Below are 18,869 nucleotides of genomic sequence, written 5' to 3'. Positions count from 1 at the left end.
AAACAATCATCCCTTTTTATACTCTTAGCTTCTTGAATCCCATCTACACTTGACAAAAAAGGTCCTCAGAGCTAAATGTCCAGGTGATGTGCAACCATCTGAGACTTTTTACAGACATTGTGGCAAAGTGGACTTGAAGTACATACAATGCTAATGTCTGATACAACTCTATAGTGTGTCAGATGGCAGCTGATGGTGCATTTTCAGGTGGATGGCTACTGTTGGACACAGTGGATATTCTCTCTACAGTTGAATTTCCAATCTGTGGTTTAAGAGAGGTTTAATACCGCACCCCAAAGCACTTGCACTGCTGTAGAGCACACTCTGGGCTTATGGAAATTGCGATTCTAGTGCCTGTATGAGTCCTTGGGGCTTCCATGAGTCTTGAAAAAACATATTTTCATGTACATTTTTGCCACCTTCTTCTTATGTTATTTTGACTGCTGTTTTGTGAAGTGTTGCTTGCCTTTCTTGTCGCTGCTTACCATTGTTCTTTTTTGTAAGAAGGCTGCGTAACGTTTTGAGCACATTTACAGATTTTTAACTAATACATTGAATTAATTTGCCCTTTATTTTGTATAATTTCTTGTGTTTTAGCTGATTTTTACATTTTTGTATATGTGTGGTGTCACAATCTATACTAATAAAAGGCAAAGGCCTTACTGACTGACTAACTGACTGACTGACTGACTCACTCACTCACTCACTCACTGATTCATCACTAATTGTCCAATTTCCCGTGTAGGTAGAAGGCTGAAATTTGGCAGGCTCATTCCTTATAGCTTACTTACAAAAGTTAAGCAGGTTTCATTTCGAAATTGTACACGTAACGGTCATAATGGTCAACAACGTCTGCCATGTTGAACTTTCTTATTTATGGCCCCATCTTCACGAAATTTGGTAGGCGGCTTCCCTGCGCTAACGAAACCGATGTACGTACTTATTTCGATGGTATGACGCCACTGTCGGCCGCCATATTGAACTTTCCAACGTCACTAATTCTCCAACTTCCCGTATAGGTAGAAGGCTGACCCTATCTTCACGAAATTTGGTAAGCGGCTTCCATGCGCTAACCGAAACCGATGTACATACTTATTTCGGTGGTATGACGCCACTGTTGGCCATGATTTTGAATTTTCCAACGTCACTAATTCTCCAACTTCTCGTGTAGGTAGAAGGCTGAAATTTAACAGGCTCATTCCTTACAGCTTACTTACAAAAGTTAAGCAGGTTTCATTTAGAAATTCTATGCGTAACGGTCACAATGGTCGACAACGTCAACCATATTGAACTTTCTTATTTATGGCCCGATCTTCACGAAATTTATTAGGCGGCTTACATGCGCTAACCGAGACCAATGTACATACTTATTTCGGTGATATGACGCCACTGTCAGCCTCGATATTGATCTTTCCAACGGTCTTTATTACTTATGGGCCCATCTTCAAGAAATTTGGTATGCAGGTTCCCAATGCTAACTGAATCCTACTTACGCACATATATACGTCCATAGCCTGCAGCTCGGTCACTGTGTGAGGCAGTGTTGGGTCCCCCATCCCAACGCCTCCCACGTTTTTGGCTGCCTGCCTATATAAGGCCGTCCATCGCTCCGGTCTCTACATTCCCATCCTTGCATCACCACGGGATTCACATCTCCCTGCTGATAACTGCAGCCTTTTTATTTAATCCACAGCTTCTCCGCTGTTTTATTGTTCATTAACTATGATTATAGTTATTGTGTAGGTATTTTAGACTTACTTTACATTGTTCAGGTACCCATTTCCTTTATTGTTACAACCGTACCCCCATTAACATGTCTATTGAGGTTTTCACCATCGATCAAAGAACTGTCACTTACCGAGTGGTTTCCATGCCCGGAGATGGCACCTGCCTTTTCCATTCTCTTTGTTACATATGGCACGGCCATATCAGGCTCACTCGTGATATCCGGAGGAATATTGTGTCTTATGTATTGAATGACTGGGACAGGTTCAAGGTGTGGACTGATGATGGTACAAGAGATAATTATACTACACAGGAGCACTATAAGAGTGAAATGCTTAAGCCCTTCACCTATGGTTCTGCATGTGAGTTGATGGCTGCCGCTGAATTGTTCGGTTGTCGCTTTCAAGTGTACCGAAATGGCCAAATATTTTACACCTTTCGACAACCGCCAATGCCTCTTAAACATCTTAGATTCACAGGTGACGATTTCAGTAGTGGACACTTTGATGTTTATGAATGTTTAAACTCTCAAAAGCTGGATGTGAAGTTATCGATGAAACCGGTTGTATGCTTACAACGCTTGACAGATGCCGAATGTCACTTCAACACAAGTCCTACAAATACTGTCATAATTGAAACAAACCATGAAACTCAAACCGATTATGACAGCAGCAATCCAAGCTGTGAGATTTGAAACAAGATCACTTTTCAAATGGCCAACTGTACGTTGCATGCTCAAGAGTAAGCTCAGCGCACAGCTTGGTCATATTACAACTGGAGGGCTGAACTCACAATGTGGTATACAAAGTGATCCTTAAGAAATAATTATTCGTATATTTTCCTTCAGTTTAAAAAGATTTCATTTTCTTCTTAATAAAAATTTTAAGGCAGTACTTCGCCGCTGCGAAGTGCGGGTATTTTGCTAGTATAATATATATGATGACTATATACATATACATAGGACTGAGGGTCCTATTATCAACAGTCTGTGCTTTTACATGGACGCTATGGAGGAGCCAACAAAGAAGTACTTTAACTCTTTTGTTAAATGTTACATAATGGAGGGCTTCAGGAAATGCTCACAAAATGTACTCATTCTTCACCTCTGTTGTTTATTATTATTAACAATTTGGGTAAACTTCTAATTTTCTACCAGTACAACATTGATTTTCCTGGTTGTTTCAATTCAATTTTATTAATTTAAAATGTCACATAATGGAGGACTTCAGGAAATTCTCACAAAATGTAATCTTTCTTCACCTTTGTTATTTATTATCTCATTCATTATTCATTAAGATTGATCATTTTTGGGAAACACATCCTTGATTGTTTTTAATTATTTTCATTGCTGTAATTTAGTATAGAAGACCATGTTGGTTTAACTCTAATTTATTTATTTATTTACAAACAAACTAGAAATGTCCATGTTAGATTTTCCCATGTCACCTGACTACAGATATCATCAAGGATTGATCAGGTGGAGAATCTCTGGAGATGTTCTAATTTCAGGCCTTCATCACAAGAATCAAGAAGAAGGACGCAGCACTGGAGGAAAAGTTAAATTTAGTATAACATTTTATATAGCACATTTTAAGTGAGAAAAATGTTATATGTTAATATTTGTATTACAGTAATACCACAAATGACTCTGTGGTATTAAACTATTTATTTAATAATGGATAAATCCCAAAGTATAGGCACATTTTGTTAACGCAAAATGTCACCTGTTTTAGTAAAATAACATTAATTTAAAAGCAAAGCATGGTCGTAATTACTGTATGTGGACTCAATCAAGGAATTAATTTGATTTTACCACATGAAATGAACAATTTGGGTAAACTTAGAAAAGTTGCTTTTGATTAGAGCAGTTTCAAATTTTCTACCAGTACGACTTTGATTTTCCTGTTTGTTTCAATTCAGTTTTATTAATTTCAATCAAATTATTTTTTTAACAAACAAATATGTACAATGTAGATGCCATAATGGACAGAGAAGCATCTCATCTTAGATGAGGAATGGTGCCTTACTAGGCCAGGATGCCATAGTGGATGGACTGCATAAGTGAAAGTGCAACCCAGCCGGGATGGCACTAGGCTACTACTCCAGCCAGGGGATCAGATAATGGATGGACTGAAAGAGATTGGTCCTCGGGGACAGTTTACCCCCAGAGTGAAAGGAGGCAGCACTACTCTGGTGTTGTCCCAGTTAGGACTCCTGTAGAGTTACATGGGACTTTTAGTTTGGAAGGATAACCCTTTTGGGGTCCCTGGGTGCTGCCAGATAGTTCTGCCAAAAAAGGACTTTCATAGTTTGCGGAGCTTTCCGCATGACCTGGAAATGCTTCCGCCATGCAATGTTGTAACATCGGAAGTACGCCCAGATCCAACATAAAATAGCAATCTTGCCTCAGTGAGTAGAATGAGAGCAGAGAGGAAGAGAACAACACTCAGCATGGAGGTGGAAGGAGATAGAAAGTTGTTAGAATTACTGATTTATATAGTGTGGACTGATCTAAGAGCTTTGGAAGGTATTGTTATGCAAATAAAGAACTTTGTTTTAGCTTGAAACTGTGTCTGTGGTACTTGTGTCTGGTGTTCTGGGCTCACTGGTGCCCCCTGCAGTCCACAACACACACCAGATGCCCAGCTGTAAATAGGCTTGCAGCACCCACATGAACACAATTTCACAAACTACAACAAGCAATGTTTTTTAGATATGTGATTACTTTGAGCATATGACAACAAAATCCTTAAGAAGTTAAAGCTGAAGGTGGTTATAAACATTTTAATAATACATTAAATTACAATGGGAAGCATATTTCTTACTTTGCACAACATCTGGTATATAAGTTATTCATTCCTACATGAAGTATATTTTGTAGGTTACATTAACTAAACATTGTTTAATACATCCAGGTTTACTATTAGTTTTTATACTTTTTATTGATTTACTTTTTATATTTTAGAGATGTGAATTACATCCTAGGAAAATGACTGCAATTTTACAATGCTTTATTTGTTCTCTTTTCAGCAAAGGGCACTTTTCCGCTACAAATGTCATATCTGGAGAAAAAAAAATAAGACAGTGACAGGGTTCCATATGTTTCATTTTTACTTTGATTCTTTTCTCATTTTTAAATGACCTGCTTGTTGTAAGGTTATTTGCTTTACTGCTGTTTTATACTAATAAATCTTAGACAGCAATTTGAATCAGTTATCAGGGAAGAGCATTCTATATGAATAAAACAAATGAAGTTAAATTGACGTTAGACAACCATTCATGTTTGTAGAGCAAGCGCACAAAGATACCTGAGAGTATTGCAGTTTGTTTTAATCTGTTTTTTTCAAATTTATCACTTAACAATTAAATATTTACCCAAAAGTATACTCTATTCATCTTTATTAATCATAAGTCAATCATAATGTTTTAATTTAAGAGTGAAATATCATAACAATATGCCATGGAACTAATTATTAATTTCTGGGTATCCACAAACCTCAAGAAGTGGACAGCAGATTTCTTTTGCAGTGAAGATAACGAAATTGGCAAGAAGTGTTAAAATATTTCCACAAATTTAAAACTGAAACAGAATCCAGTTATTAAATAATAAGAAAATTCTACTTTCAATGTTGACAAGAATAAAGTAAAATGAACATATTTAGGACTTATTATAATAAAGTGAAGTTGAGGTATTTTGGTGTTATTTTGTATTTTATTTACCTAGCATTACATGACGTAATAACACAGTTATCATTCTAGATCCTTGATAATTTATATTTTTCTGTCTTTATCTTATATTCTTATAAAATGTTTTTTGATTGACTCCATCATCTCATCAGTTTTTAGTGTATAAATTATGGGGTTCATCATTGCTGGAATTGTTGCAGACAATGAATTACTTACAATTCTTACATTGGTAGGAAAAGTGATTAGTGGAGCTGCCACGTATATAATTGCCTTTGGAAGATAAAATATTGTCACCAAGATGATGTGTGACGTGCAGGTTTTAAATGCTTTCTGCCTTCCTTCTGCTGTCGTAATTTTTGACAATGCAATTCCAATGGCTACATATGAGAAGAGAATGAGTGTCAGGGGTACAAAAATCAGCAGTGCAGTGACAAGAAACGTCATTATATAGTTTGGATAAAAATCATTGCAGGCCAAGCGGTACACAGGTCCATGATCACAGAAATAACTCTGTACCACCGTAGACCTGCAGAAGCTGAGCCTGGTAATCAGGAGGACCATTATAGATAATGTAACAGCAGAAAACATCCAAGCTGAGAATATAATTATTATCATCCTGCTATTAGTATTAATGCTGTGATATTGTAAAGGGAAGCATATGGCAAGAAATCGGTCATAAGCTAAAATCAGCAGTGAAAGTGATTGTACCGCATTAAAACAATGAACAAAAAACATGTTAGCCAAACACGCTTTATATGTTATAAAATTGGAGGTAAAAAGAAACATTTCGATTAGTTTAGGAATGACGGCTGTAGTTGAACATAAATCAACAAAGGCTAAATGACTAACAGCAAGATATTTTGGATTGTGAAGACTTTGCTCAGAATATATTAATACAATAACAAAAATATTACAAAGCAGTGTAACAATATACATAATAAATAAAAAAATATAAAAACAGTTGGCAAAGGGCATGTCTTGTAAACCACTTATTTAAAACATTTCCGGGTTCACAAAAGTATTATTCACAGGATATGCTGTGCTCTGTGAGCTCATGGAAGCAGCTTGCTGGATTTTCAGTTTTCTATAAAAAGAGTTTACAGAAAAGATAATTAGATATTTGTTGTTTATTTAAACTCTAACTTGAGCATTGTATCAATAACCATTTTGGAGCTCTAGACATATGATATATAAATACTGCATTTCATATACATAGATTTACTGTTACAGGAGGAGTAGGTTGGGAGCTGACACTGATACAGCACATTGCTGCACCCACCACACCATAAAATGATATAAAATGTTAATTTTATCATTTTTCAAAGAGATTCATATCAGGAACTTCAGAACAACATGTTCAATTGATACAGTAGCTTTTATGTTTATAATACTTGTCATGTAAAGAATTGCCTGGCATTTATTCCCTGACACTTTTAAATTTAAAATTAGACTGTATAACACTAAAAAAGAAAATCTCCCATAGAAGGCATACTGAAACATGGAGTGTGCTTATATTAATATAAGGATAGGAAAAAAAAAAAGAAATTCAATAAACATTTTATCCAGTGCAAAGGGAATGTGCTGAAATGCTTTCTTTCTTGAGCATAGCAATTAAGGTATACATGTATGTAGGATATAATATGCATTTTTATTTCAATATTGAAAACATAAATAAAAACATACACTTTTTATCTTAGTATTTCAGATGTCTGCATAGATACATTAATATACATTATATAAAAATACTCTTTTAGATGAACTCTTTAGCATTTTGTTCCAATTTTACTTTGACTATTTGATTAGTTTTTCAGAGATGCAAATGTATCACATGAAAAGAAAAAGAAAATAACTAATTACAGGAATAGTCACAGGTGCTGTTTAATTCAAATAGCTATGAAATGGAAAGATAAATTTCATATTTTAGAAGTAAAACTAATGTCTGTTAACATAAATTGCAAATACTTTTCAAATGCTTACCGTGTTCTCTTTATTTGCATTTGTTTTGCCATCTGCAGACTTTTCTTTTGCAGGAAATCATTTTATATGGAGATGGAAGGATTTGTAATGAGATGTTAATTATATTCATGATAGGAGTGAATGTTACCCTTTGTTAAATCACTGGAGATATCTTTAATAGGCTTTCAAAGACCAGAGTAAAGACTGAGGCGATGTTCGTGCATAAACATTCAATATAATCACTGATGTGGTGTTTGGTTATTTATTTAAAATATTTTTATTAAAATGCTTTTCTACAGGACTGTGAGTGGTAGATCCGTAGAACTATATTAACATTCCTCATGAGACGAACAGATCCAATGCCAGGAGGTAATCATTAAGGCCCATATGATGGCTTTTAATAAATGATGTCAAACCACATTCAGGGAAGAGAAGAACTGAACCTACTCATGTGTCTGTGTTAAACAGCCATCTTCACTGTTTTGGTAATCCCTTACCCAGGTACCTTCCATACTAATGTCCTCAATAATTACAAGCTTTTGAAAGTGTAATGGGCTTGAATTCAGTGTTTTAAAGAAAAGACAACATTTCTGGAAAATTCTGCTACAGGTTATTGATGATGGCTGTCTACAGGACCCACAATACGACATACCTCTTTTTGCCAGTAATCACAGAGTTTTCCTGAGCCTTCTCTCTCAGATAGATTTCTGACTAGGACTATGTCACCTGGTTGAAGGATAGTGCCCCTAATTGTACGGTCATAGTACTGCTTACCCTTGGCTGATGCTTTCCGACTGTTATCTGCAGCAATCTGGTAAGCTTCGTTCATCTTGGTTGCCCATTTTTGTATAAAGTTCTGGATGTCTGTTTTCTTTTTGTCACTTGTAAGATTAAACAACAAATAAATGGGTAATCTTGGAGCTCTGCCATACAAGAGAAGAAATGGTGAATAGCCAGTTGATTTGTACAATTTTATGCATGCACAATTTGTGATAAATAATCGTTCCATTTGGACTTTTTCTCTTCTTCCAAGGTATGGAGCATCTGAAGCAGAGTTGGATTGAATTGTTCTACTGGAGGCCACTACAGATGATAGGAGGTGGTATTCTATTCCAGATAGTTATTGGAGCCTCAGTCCTGGAAAATCTTCTCAACTTTCTCAACAGTTATTCCAGATTCATTTTCAGTGGCATATGCTTGTGCAAAGTGAAGGAAGTGATCGTTCAAAACCTCCTTTACTTGGCTCAAGATGCAGAAAGTCCACAGAGAGCAGCTCAAAAGGTTCACTCTTAGTAATAGAGCCCATGGGTGCTATATCTGGGGTGCTAGGGTGCTTCTGCTTGATGCAGGCACATTGTCGAATTACATAATCTTCAATCTCACATTACATGTAAGGCCAATAAAATATTTCTGTGGGCAGATGAATCACCTTGTCAGATCTGATACTTTATGCACCATATTATCATGAAGGTTTTTAAGGATGACTGGTTTCAGTTTTTGTGGCAAAACTAGTCGCTTTGTTTTTCCAACTTGCCTTTACAGTACTCCCTTATACTGGGTGAGTTTGTTCCATTCATGCATCAGTCTCTTTGTTTTAATTCCCATTTGTTCCTTATTTGGATCCCATCCTCTGATTTTGAAGTTAATCACTTCTCTGATAGTTGCATCTTCTTGCTGTGCAGCCCTAATATCATTTAGTGTGACTATATTGACACTTCCTAGCAACACACCATCATCTATTGAGGTGAACTGTAGAGCAGCTACCCATGGAACTTCTTTATCTTTAGCTATTTTGTCTCCCTCCCAGATAGCTGAGATGACTTCTGGAGATATTGTTTTATTATACTCGGTGATGGTGGCCGGTAAGTCCACAGGGAAGCAAGAGATTTTATGTGCATCTGTATTTTTTTCCCAGGGCGGGATTTGATGTCAAAGTTAAAGTCTGTTAATTCCCCAACCCAGCAGTGACCCACTGTATTCAGTTTTGCTGTACTCAGAACATATGTCAGAGGGTTATTGTCGGTATAAACAGTAAAGTTGGGTGCATAATACAGATAGTCTCTACATTTATCACAGATTGCCCACTTAAGGGCCAAAAATTCTAGTTTGACAGAGTGACAGAGAAGGAGACACTTTAAGAAGATCGCCTCGCTCTCAGACCCAGAGAGGTATTCACATACCACAGACTGGGGCAGCCATCATACCAGCCTTGGAATCCTGGTGTCAGTGCAGTTGTACAGAATCCTATGTAGCTGTACACGATGCAGATCAAGTCACACAAAAGTGTACCCAGCTTACCCAGGATGTGATTACCTAATATCATTGGTTGAGAAATGTTAGGCTCTTAATCAAAGGCCAAGCCTTTACAGCAAGATGTCAGAAGACATCTCAAAAAAAAGTAGGGAAGCGTGTAATGGGTTTGAATTCAGTGTTTTGTAAAAAAAGACAAAATCCCTGGAAAATTCTGCTACAGGTTATTGATGATGGCTATCTATTGGACATAAATGTTTACCTGTCTTGCAAAAGAGTCACCTGCTTTGAATAATCAGACTGCTTTGATTAGTATCTCATCCACACAATGTGGTGATACAGAACTGGCTGCTTCCTTTGAAAATATATGAGTTTTGGGGACATTGGTTTCTAATCAGTTACTTCTTGATAGCTGACAACAATGCACTTGAAACATCCTTGAACAAGACTCCCTGAGGCAGTCACCCAAACACAAATTTCAGAATCAATCATTAACGGAGCCAGTATATCTTTAGGAATGTTCAAGAAACACACAGAGAGGGAGTATATTTTTTATATGATTCATGGGTTATTCTTTTGGTCTGGTATAATAATACACACACCCCATTCCTTTCTCTCATAGTGGCCACACATTTTCTTTCCTTCCTCTTGGCATCACTCATTGAACTGACCACTCTTGTATTTGAAGTGTTTTGCCGGGAAAATGTGATGGTTGTCACTGCCACATTGGTCTGTTTTAGTGATGTTAGTCTAGTCATGTGGAGGCTTTGGTTTCCTGATGTGTGCATTCAGTCCTTAGCATTTTAGCCTAAGTATACGTGGCCTGAGTGGGTGTATGAAAGTCACTATCACTCTGCTGTTCCTGGCATGTAACATCAAACAACGGAATAGGCCTATTAAACCAATTTTGATATTTTAGACCCTTATTTGGTATATTTATTATCATTTTTGATTTTTTGACCCATCTTCTACATGTTTTACCTATGTTTAAATGTTTCTTCTTGCTCTATCAACCTGATGGACATGCAGATACACACATACACTTGTCCTTAATGTGTAATAGCTGATTTCCATCTCTTCCATCATATTTAGCATTAATATTTGTAGTGCACCATTTACTGGAATGTATGTTATAATGCATGTAGTAATAAAATGCATTACATTTTTCATTCTAACAGATCTGAAACATTAGCACTGCTTTTGCAAATTACCCATAACAAATGGAATAATACAGAGACATAGTAACTGGACAGTCACACAGATGACACACACACACAAACACTTGTCATTTTTTAAGTTGTAAATATATGTAATAAAGGAGGATGTGGAAGGATGGGCATCCAGGTCATTTTGGTTAGCGGGTAGCGACTCCTTTGCCAGGCCTGCTGTGAGCCATGCAATTCCTTAATACATTGAGTATGATTCCATTAGGACAGCCACAGGGCTACAAGGGAGCTCTTTGGGTGTCCTTGCATGGCTGAGCTGGAAGTTCTTCCTCATTACTGTGTGTCACTAATAATTAGTAAACACCTTGCAGAGCAGGTGTTCGCTTTCTGAAACAGTGGCATGAGGACAAAAAATACACCTTCAATGTCAGCAAAACCAACAGCCTTCATGAAGTAGGAGGCAGACCACACCTCTGTCTACATTTAAATATCTTAGAGACATAATCACTCATGACCTGAAGAGGGCCAAACACATCTCAGCTAATACTGACAAGGTACACCAATAGTTTTACTTCCTTACATGTCTAATGACAGAACTTTTGTTTTCATCTGTTACTTCCGCAAATGCATAGTGGAGTGTATCTTCTGTGACTGCAAGCACCCTTCTTTCCACCTCATAATATTACAGGTACACAGTTCTTATCTGTCTTTAACTATTTAACACATTGTCTCACCTAAAGGCTCATGGATCTGGTGTCAAATAACTGCTGTGGTGTGGCCCACGTGAGGATCTGTAGCAGGTATCCTAATGTAAATTTTAGGCAGGCCAGAAACATTGCCATAGAGTAGAAAGGCAAAAGCATGCTTGAACCTGACTGTCACTTCCAAGTACAGACCATGAAAGTGGGATACATGACCCTTTTATAATTGTATGCAAGAGGTGTCACAAATGCTGCCGCAGTAATAACTGGATTATGGCAGCCAGGAGTTCATACTTTACAGGTGTCAATTTTTAATATTTAAATTTTGTCTCTTTCTATCATTCGGAATGACAACTCAATGTAAAACATGACAGTTCTGTTGGAAAGGGATAGCTGATGGGTGTGCAGCCTGGGGAAGACCAGTGCAAAGAGCCATTTGAGATGAATGATTGTTTGTATTGTTTGTAAATGACTCATCTCTTTAAAGTGTTTTTATTTATTTGTTTATTTTATTAAAGCCGTTAGCCTGCTTGTACTGCCACCTTTCTCCTTTCATCGTTCTAGAAGACCATTAACACTAACACCACTAGATGAAAAGACAGTTTCTATTCAAAGAGGAAAAGACAATATACAGTGAAAATATACATTGTATATATATATATATATATATATATATATATATATATATATATATATATATATATTTTATATATACTAGCAAAATACCCACGTTTTGCAGCAGAGAAGTAGTGTGTTAAAGAAGTTATGAAAAAGAAAAGGAAACATTTTAAAAATAATGTAACATGACTGCCAATGTAATTGTTTTGTCGCTGTTATGAGTGTTGCTGTCATCAAGGATTTGATTATCATTATATCTTTCAATCAGGATCATATTTGGAGGGGGTGTTGTGTTCAAGTTACATTCTGTGTTTGTCTACCGTTGTAAAGATAACAGGTTTCATTCATTGAAGTGTTCACTACCCAAATCACTACTCATGAATCTAAGATGTTTAACAGGCATTCCCAGTATGAACTTGTGGAATTGCCTGCGAGTATTTAGCGGCAGCATCTCTATTAAGTTGTGGATTTGCCTGCGAGTATTTAGCGACAGCATGTCTATTAACTTGTGGATTTTTCTGCGAGTATTTGGCGGCAGCTTGGATTGTTGCTGTCATAATCGGTTTGAGTTTCATGGTTTGTTTCAATTACGACAGTATTTGCAGGACTTGTTGTGTTTAAGTGTCATTCAGCGTCTGTCAAGCGTTGTAAGAATACGTACAACCGGTTTCATCGATAACTTGGCATCCACCTTTTGAGAGTTTAAACATTCATAAACATCAAAGTGTCCGCTACTGAAATCGTCACCTGTGAATCTAAGATGTTTAAGAGGCATTGGTTGTTGTCCAAAGGTTTAAAATATTTGGCCATTTCAGTACACTTGAAAGCGACAACCGAACAATTCAGCGGCAGCCATCAACTCACATGCAGAACCATAGGTGAAGGGCTTAAGCATTTCACTCATAGTGCTCCTGTGTAGTATAATTATCTCTTGTACTATCATCAGTCCACACCTTGAACCTGTCCCAGTCATTCAATACATAAGACACAATGTTCCTCCGGATATCAAGAGTGAGCCTGATATGGTCATACAATATGTAACACAGAGAATGGAAAAGGCAGGTGCCACCTCCGGGCATGGAAACCACTCGGTTGACAGTTCTTTGATCGATGGTGATCACCTCGATAGACATATTAATGGGGGTACGGTTGTAGCGATAAAGGAAATGGGTACCTGAACAATGTAAAATAAGTCAAAAATACCTACACAATAACTATAATCGTAATAAACAAAATAAAACAGAGGAGAAGCTGTGGATTAAATAAAAAGGCTGCAGTTATCAGCAGGGAGATGTGTATGACCGTTACGTGTAGAATTTCAAAATGAAACCTGCTTAACTTTTGTAAGTAAGCTGTAAGAAATGAGCCTGCCAAATTTCAGCCTTCTACCTACACGGGAAGTTGGAGAATTAGTGATCAGTGAGTCTGACGTTGGAAAGTTCAATATGGCGGCTGACAGTAGCGTCATACCACCGAAATAAGTACGTACATCGGTTTCGATTAGCGCAGGGAAGCCGCCTACCAAATTTCGTGAAGATGGGGCGATAAATAAGAAAGTTCAACATGGCGGACGTTGTCGACTGTTATGACCATTACGCGTAGAATTTCAAAATGAAACCTGCTTAACTTTTGTAAGTAAGCTGTAAGGAATGAGCCTGCCAAATTTCAGCCTTCTACCTACACGGGAAGTTGGAGACTTAGTGATGAGTGAGTGAGTGAGTGAGTGAGTGAGTGAGTGAGTGAGTGAGTGAGTGAGTGAGTGAGTGAGTGAGTGAGTGAGTGAGTGAGTGAGTGAGTGAGTCAGTGAGGGCTTCGCCTTTTATTAGTATAGATATATATACAAGCCCAATTCCAAAGAAGTTGGGACATTGTATAAAACGTAAATAAAAACAGAATGCAATGATTTGCAAATCCTTTTCAACCTATATTCAATTGAATGCACTACAAAGACAAGATATTGAATGTTCAAACTGTTGTCGTATTTTGCGCCTCATAATGCTCCACACATTTTCAATGGGAGACAGGTCTGGACTGCAGGCAGGCCAGTCTAGTACCCGCACTCTTTTACTACAAAGCCACGCTGTTGTAACACATGCAGAATGTGGCTTCGCATTGTCCTGCTGAAATAAGCAGGGACGTCCCTGAAAAAGACGTTGCTTGGATGGCAGCATATGTTGCTCCAAAACCTGTATCTACCTTTCAGCGTTAATGGTGCCTTCACAGATGTGCAAGTTACCCATGCCATGGGCACTAACACACCCCTATACCATCACAGATGCTGGCTTTTGAACTTTCCGCTGATAACAATCCAGATGGTCAGATGGTCCGTTTCCTCTTTGGCCCAGAGGACACGACATCCATGATTTCCAAAAACAATTTGAAATGTGGACTCGTCAGACCACAGCACACTTTTCCACTTTGCGTCAGTCAGATGAGCTCGGGCCCAGAGAAGCCGGCGGCATTTCTGGTTGTTGTTGATATATGGCTTTTGCTTTGCATGGTAGAGTTTTAACTTGCACTTGCAGATATAGCGACGAACTGTGTTAACTGATAATGGTTTTCTGAAGTATTCCTGATCCCACGTGGTAATATCCTTTATAGAATGATGTCGGTTTTTAATGCAGTGCCGCCTGAGGGATCAAAGGTCACGGGCATCCAGTGTTGGTATTCGGCCTTGATGCTTACGTGTAGAGATTTCTCCAGATTCTCTGAATCTTTTGGTGATATTATGGACAGTAGATGATGAAATCCCTAGATTCCTTGCAATTGTACATTGAGAAACGTTGTTCTTAAACTGCTAGACTATTTGCCCACGCAGTTGTTCACAAAGTGGTGAACCTCACCCCATCCTTGCTTATGAACGACTGAGCCTTTTGGGGATGCTCCTTTTATACCCAATTATGACAAACACCTGTTTCCAATTAACCTGTTCACCTATGGAATGTTCAAAACAGGTGTTTTTTTAACATTCCTCAACTTTCCCAGTCTTTTGCTGCCCCTGTCCCAGCTTTTTCGGAATGTGTTGCAGGCATCAAATTCAAAAGGAGTGAAGACTTGAAAACAACAATAAAGTTTATCAGTTTGAACATTAGATATCTTGTCTTCATAGTGTATTAGTGTATTCAAATGAATATAGGTTGAAAAGGATTTGCAATTCATTGTATTGTGTTTTTATTTAAGTTTTACACAACGTCCCAACTTCATTGGAATTGGGATTATATATATATATATATATATACAGTATATATAGATATATATCTTGTCATGCTTGGGTCACAGATTTGCACAGAAACACAAGAGGTGGTAGGGACATAGACTTTATTCAAACACTGCAAGTGAGCATTTGTCTCTTTTTCAAAAGTTTATATGTGCTCCCTGACAAGACAGAGATGACAGTACTCTCAGGAACAGAGAATGTCAGAGAGAGAAAGAAAAGCAAACAATCAATTCCAAAGCTGACAGGTGCTGTACAAGGCTTTAAGTATGCGGAGTACCACGCAAGAGGTTTATCACGCATTAGAGCACAAGTAAGGTAAGGAGCAATGTGAAGGTACTCTGTCAACATTTTTCAGGGGTTTTCCCAGGGGCGTCTGTATCCTCCGGGGGTGCGATCAGCCCTCCAGCTCACAATATATATAGTCATGCAAGCACATCAGAGGATCTCCTCAAGGTATGTAATAACTAGCTGGAATGAGAGAGGGTGCTGTCTCTAACATCCCTTCTTCCTTCTCATGCCACAGCACCGAGAAACTGCACAGTGGGGATATTTAGCCAAATCCTTTCTGACCCAGCTGACCGGAAGGAGGCGTCTTTTACAACCAGAGCAATGGAGCTGCTGTGATTGAACCCCTATTCTGTGGCTAAAAGCTAAATCAGTTTTGCTGACTCAACAGTGCTGCTGTGTCCAAATCTGTGCATTCACTGACCAGATTACTATGGCACCATGTGCATAGCTATAAACAGTGACAGGCGTAACACATACCTTTTTATACTCTTAGCTTCTTGAATTCCATCTACACTTGACAAAAAGGATGGTAAATGTCCAGGTGATGTGCAACCATCTGAGACTTTTTACAGACATTGTGGCAAAGTGGCCTGGAAGTACACACAATGCTAAAGTCTGATCCAACTCTTTAGTGTGTCAGATGGCAACTGATGGTGCATTTTCTGGTAGACTGCTACTGCCGGACACAGTGGGTATTCTCTCCAGAGTTGAATTTCCAATCTGTGGCTGAAGAGAGGTATAATACCGCACCCCAAAGCACTTGCATTGCTGTAGAGCACACTCTGGGTTTATGGAAATTACGATTCCAGTGCCTGTATGAGTCCTTGGGGCTTCCATGAGTCTTGGAAAATAACATTTTCATGTACATTTTTGCCACCTCTTACGTTATTTTGACTGCTGTTTTGTGAAGTGTTGCTTTTTTTTCTTGTCGCTGCTTACCATTGTTCTTTTTTGTAAGGAAGCTACGTCACGTTTTGAACACAGTTATAGATTTTTAACTAATACATTAAATTAATTTGGCCTTTATTTTGTATGCTTTCTTGTGTTTTACCTGATTTTTTTTATTTGTGTATATGTGTGGAGTCACAATATAATATATATATGACGACTGAAATACATAGGACTGATGGTCCTATTATCGACAGTCTGTGCTTTTACATGGATGCTAAGGAGGAGCCAACAAAGAAGTACTTGAACTCTTTTGTTAAATGTTGCATAATGGAGGGCTTCAGGAAATGCTCACAAAATGTACTCATTCTTCACCTCTGTTGTTTATTATTATTAACAATTTGAGTAAACTTAGAAAAGTTGCTTTTGATTTGAGCAAATTCTAATTTTCTACCAGTACAACATTGATTTTCCTGGTTGTTTCAATTCAATTTTATTAATTTAGTGAAATTATTTTTTTAACAAACAAATATGTGCACTGTAGATGCCATAATGGACAGAGAGGCATCTCATCTTAGATGAGGAATGGCCTTACTCAGCCAGAAATCCATAGTGGATGGACTGCATAAGTGAAGGTGCAACCCAGCCAGGATGGCACTAGGCTACTACCTCAGCCAGGGAGGTCAGATAATGGATGGACTGAAGGAGATTGGTTCTCGGCGACAGTTTACCCCCAGGGTGAAAGGAGGCAGCACTACTCTGGTATTGTCACAGTTAGGACTCCTGTAGAGTTACATGGGACTTTTAGTTTGGAAGGATAACCCTTTCAGGGTCCCTGGGTGCTGCCAGATGATTCTGCCAGAAAAAGACTTTCATAATTTGCGGAGCTTCCACTTGACCTGGAAATGCTTCCACCATGCTATGTTGTGACATCGGAAATACGCCCAGATCCAACATAAAATAGCAATCTTGCCTCACTGAGTACAGTGAGAGTAGGGAAGAAGAGAACAACACTCAGCATGGAGGTGGAAGGAGACAGAAAGTTGTTAGAATTATTGATTTATATAGTGTGAACTGACCGAAGAGCCTGTGAAGGTATTGTTATGCAAATAAAGAACTTTGTTTTAACTTGAAACTGTGTCTGTGGTACTTGTGTCTGGTGATCTGGGTTCACTGGTGCCCCCTGCAGTCCACAACACACACCAGATGCCCAGCTGTAAATAGGCTTGCAGCACTTGGCATGAACACAATTTCACAAATTACAACAAGCAATGTTTTTTAGATATGTGATTACTTTGAGCATATGACAACAATTGGAAAAAAATTCTTTAAGAAGTCAAAGCTGAAGGTGGTTATAAACATTTTAATAATACATTAAATTACAATGGGAAGCATATTTCTTACTTTGCACAACATCTGGTATATAAGTTATTCATTCCTACATGAAGTATATTTTGTAGTTAAAATTAACTAAACATTGTTTAATACGTCCAGGTTTACTATTAGTTTTTAAACTTTTTATTGATTTAGTTTTTATATTTTAGAGAAGTGAATTAAACCCTAGGAAAATTATGCTTTAATTGTGCTCTTTTCAGGAAACGGCAGTTTTAAAGCTGTGCCTGGAAAATGTTAACTGTTCAAATTCAACACATAGTCTTACATAACAAATTATAATACTTTATCCACTATTAATGTCATATATGAATTAAAAAATACTGTAAGACAGTGACAGGGTTCCATATGTTTAATTTTTGCTTTCAACCAAACTAAACTTCATTGATCATTTTCTCATTTTTTAATGACCTGCTTCTTGTAAGGTTATCTGCTTTACTGTTGCTGTTTTGTACTAATAAATCTTAGAGAGCAATTTGAATCAGGCATCAGGGAAGAGCATTCTATATGAATAAAATAAATTAAGTTAAATTGACGTTAGACAACCAGTCATGTTTGGAGAGAAAGCGCACAAAGATACCTGAGAGTATTGCAGTTTGTTTTTAATCTGGCTTTCACTTAACAATTAAATATTTACTCAAAAGTATACTTTATTAATCTTCATTAATCATAAGTCAATCATATTGTTTTAATATAAGAGTGAAATATCATAACAATATGCCATTGGACTTATCATTAATTTCTGGGTATCCACAAACCTCAAGATAACGAAATTGACAAAAAGTGTTCAGAAATCTCCACAAATTCAAAACTACAACAGAAGCCAGTTATTAAATTATAACAAAATTCTACTTTCAATGTGGACAAAAATAAAGTAAAATGTACATATTTAGGAATTATTATAATAAAATTAAGTTGAGGTATTTTGGTATTATTTTGTATTTTATTTACCTAGCATTACTTAATGTAATAACACAGTTA

At 37.4% G+C, this 18,869-nt stretch overlaps 1 protein-coding gene across 1 annotated transcript; it reads right to left on the bottom strand.

Moving 5' to 3' along the window:
• Positions 1–5,538: 5,538 nt before the first annotated feature.
• On the bottom strand, positions 5,539–7,447 carry LOC120524623 (olfactory receptor 1496-like; the record flags this gene model as incomplete). The annotated part of the gene is made up of 2 exons (XM_039746454.1): positions 7,390–7,447; positions 5,539–6,496 (listed from the first exon to the last, which is right to left on the bottom strand). A coding segment is annotated over exon 2 (849 nt), but the record flags the coding sequence as incomplete, so codon positions are not given.
• Between the last annotated feature and the right edge of the window lie 11,422 nt (positions 7,448–18,869).

This window comes from Polypterus senegalus, chromosome 2, assembly GCF_016835505.1.
Source record: "Polypterus senegalus isolate Bchr_013 chromosome 2, ASM1683550v1, whole genome shotgun sequence".
Lineage (NCBI taxonomy): Eukaryota > Metazoa > Chordata > Cladistia > Polypteriformes > Polypteridae > Polypterus > Polypterus senegalus.
Note: the sequence above shows the minus strand (reverse complement) of the source record. Positions and strands in the feature narration are given on the sequence as shown.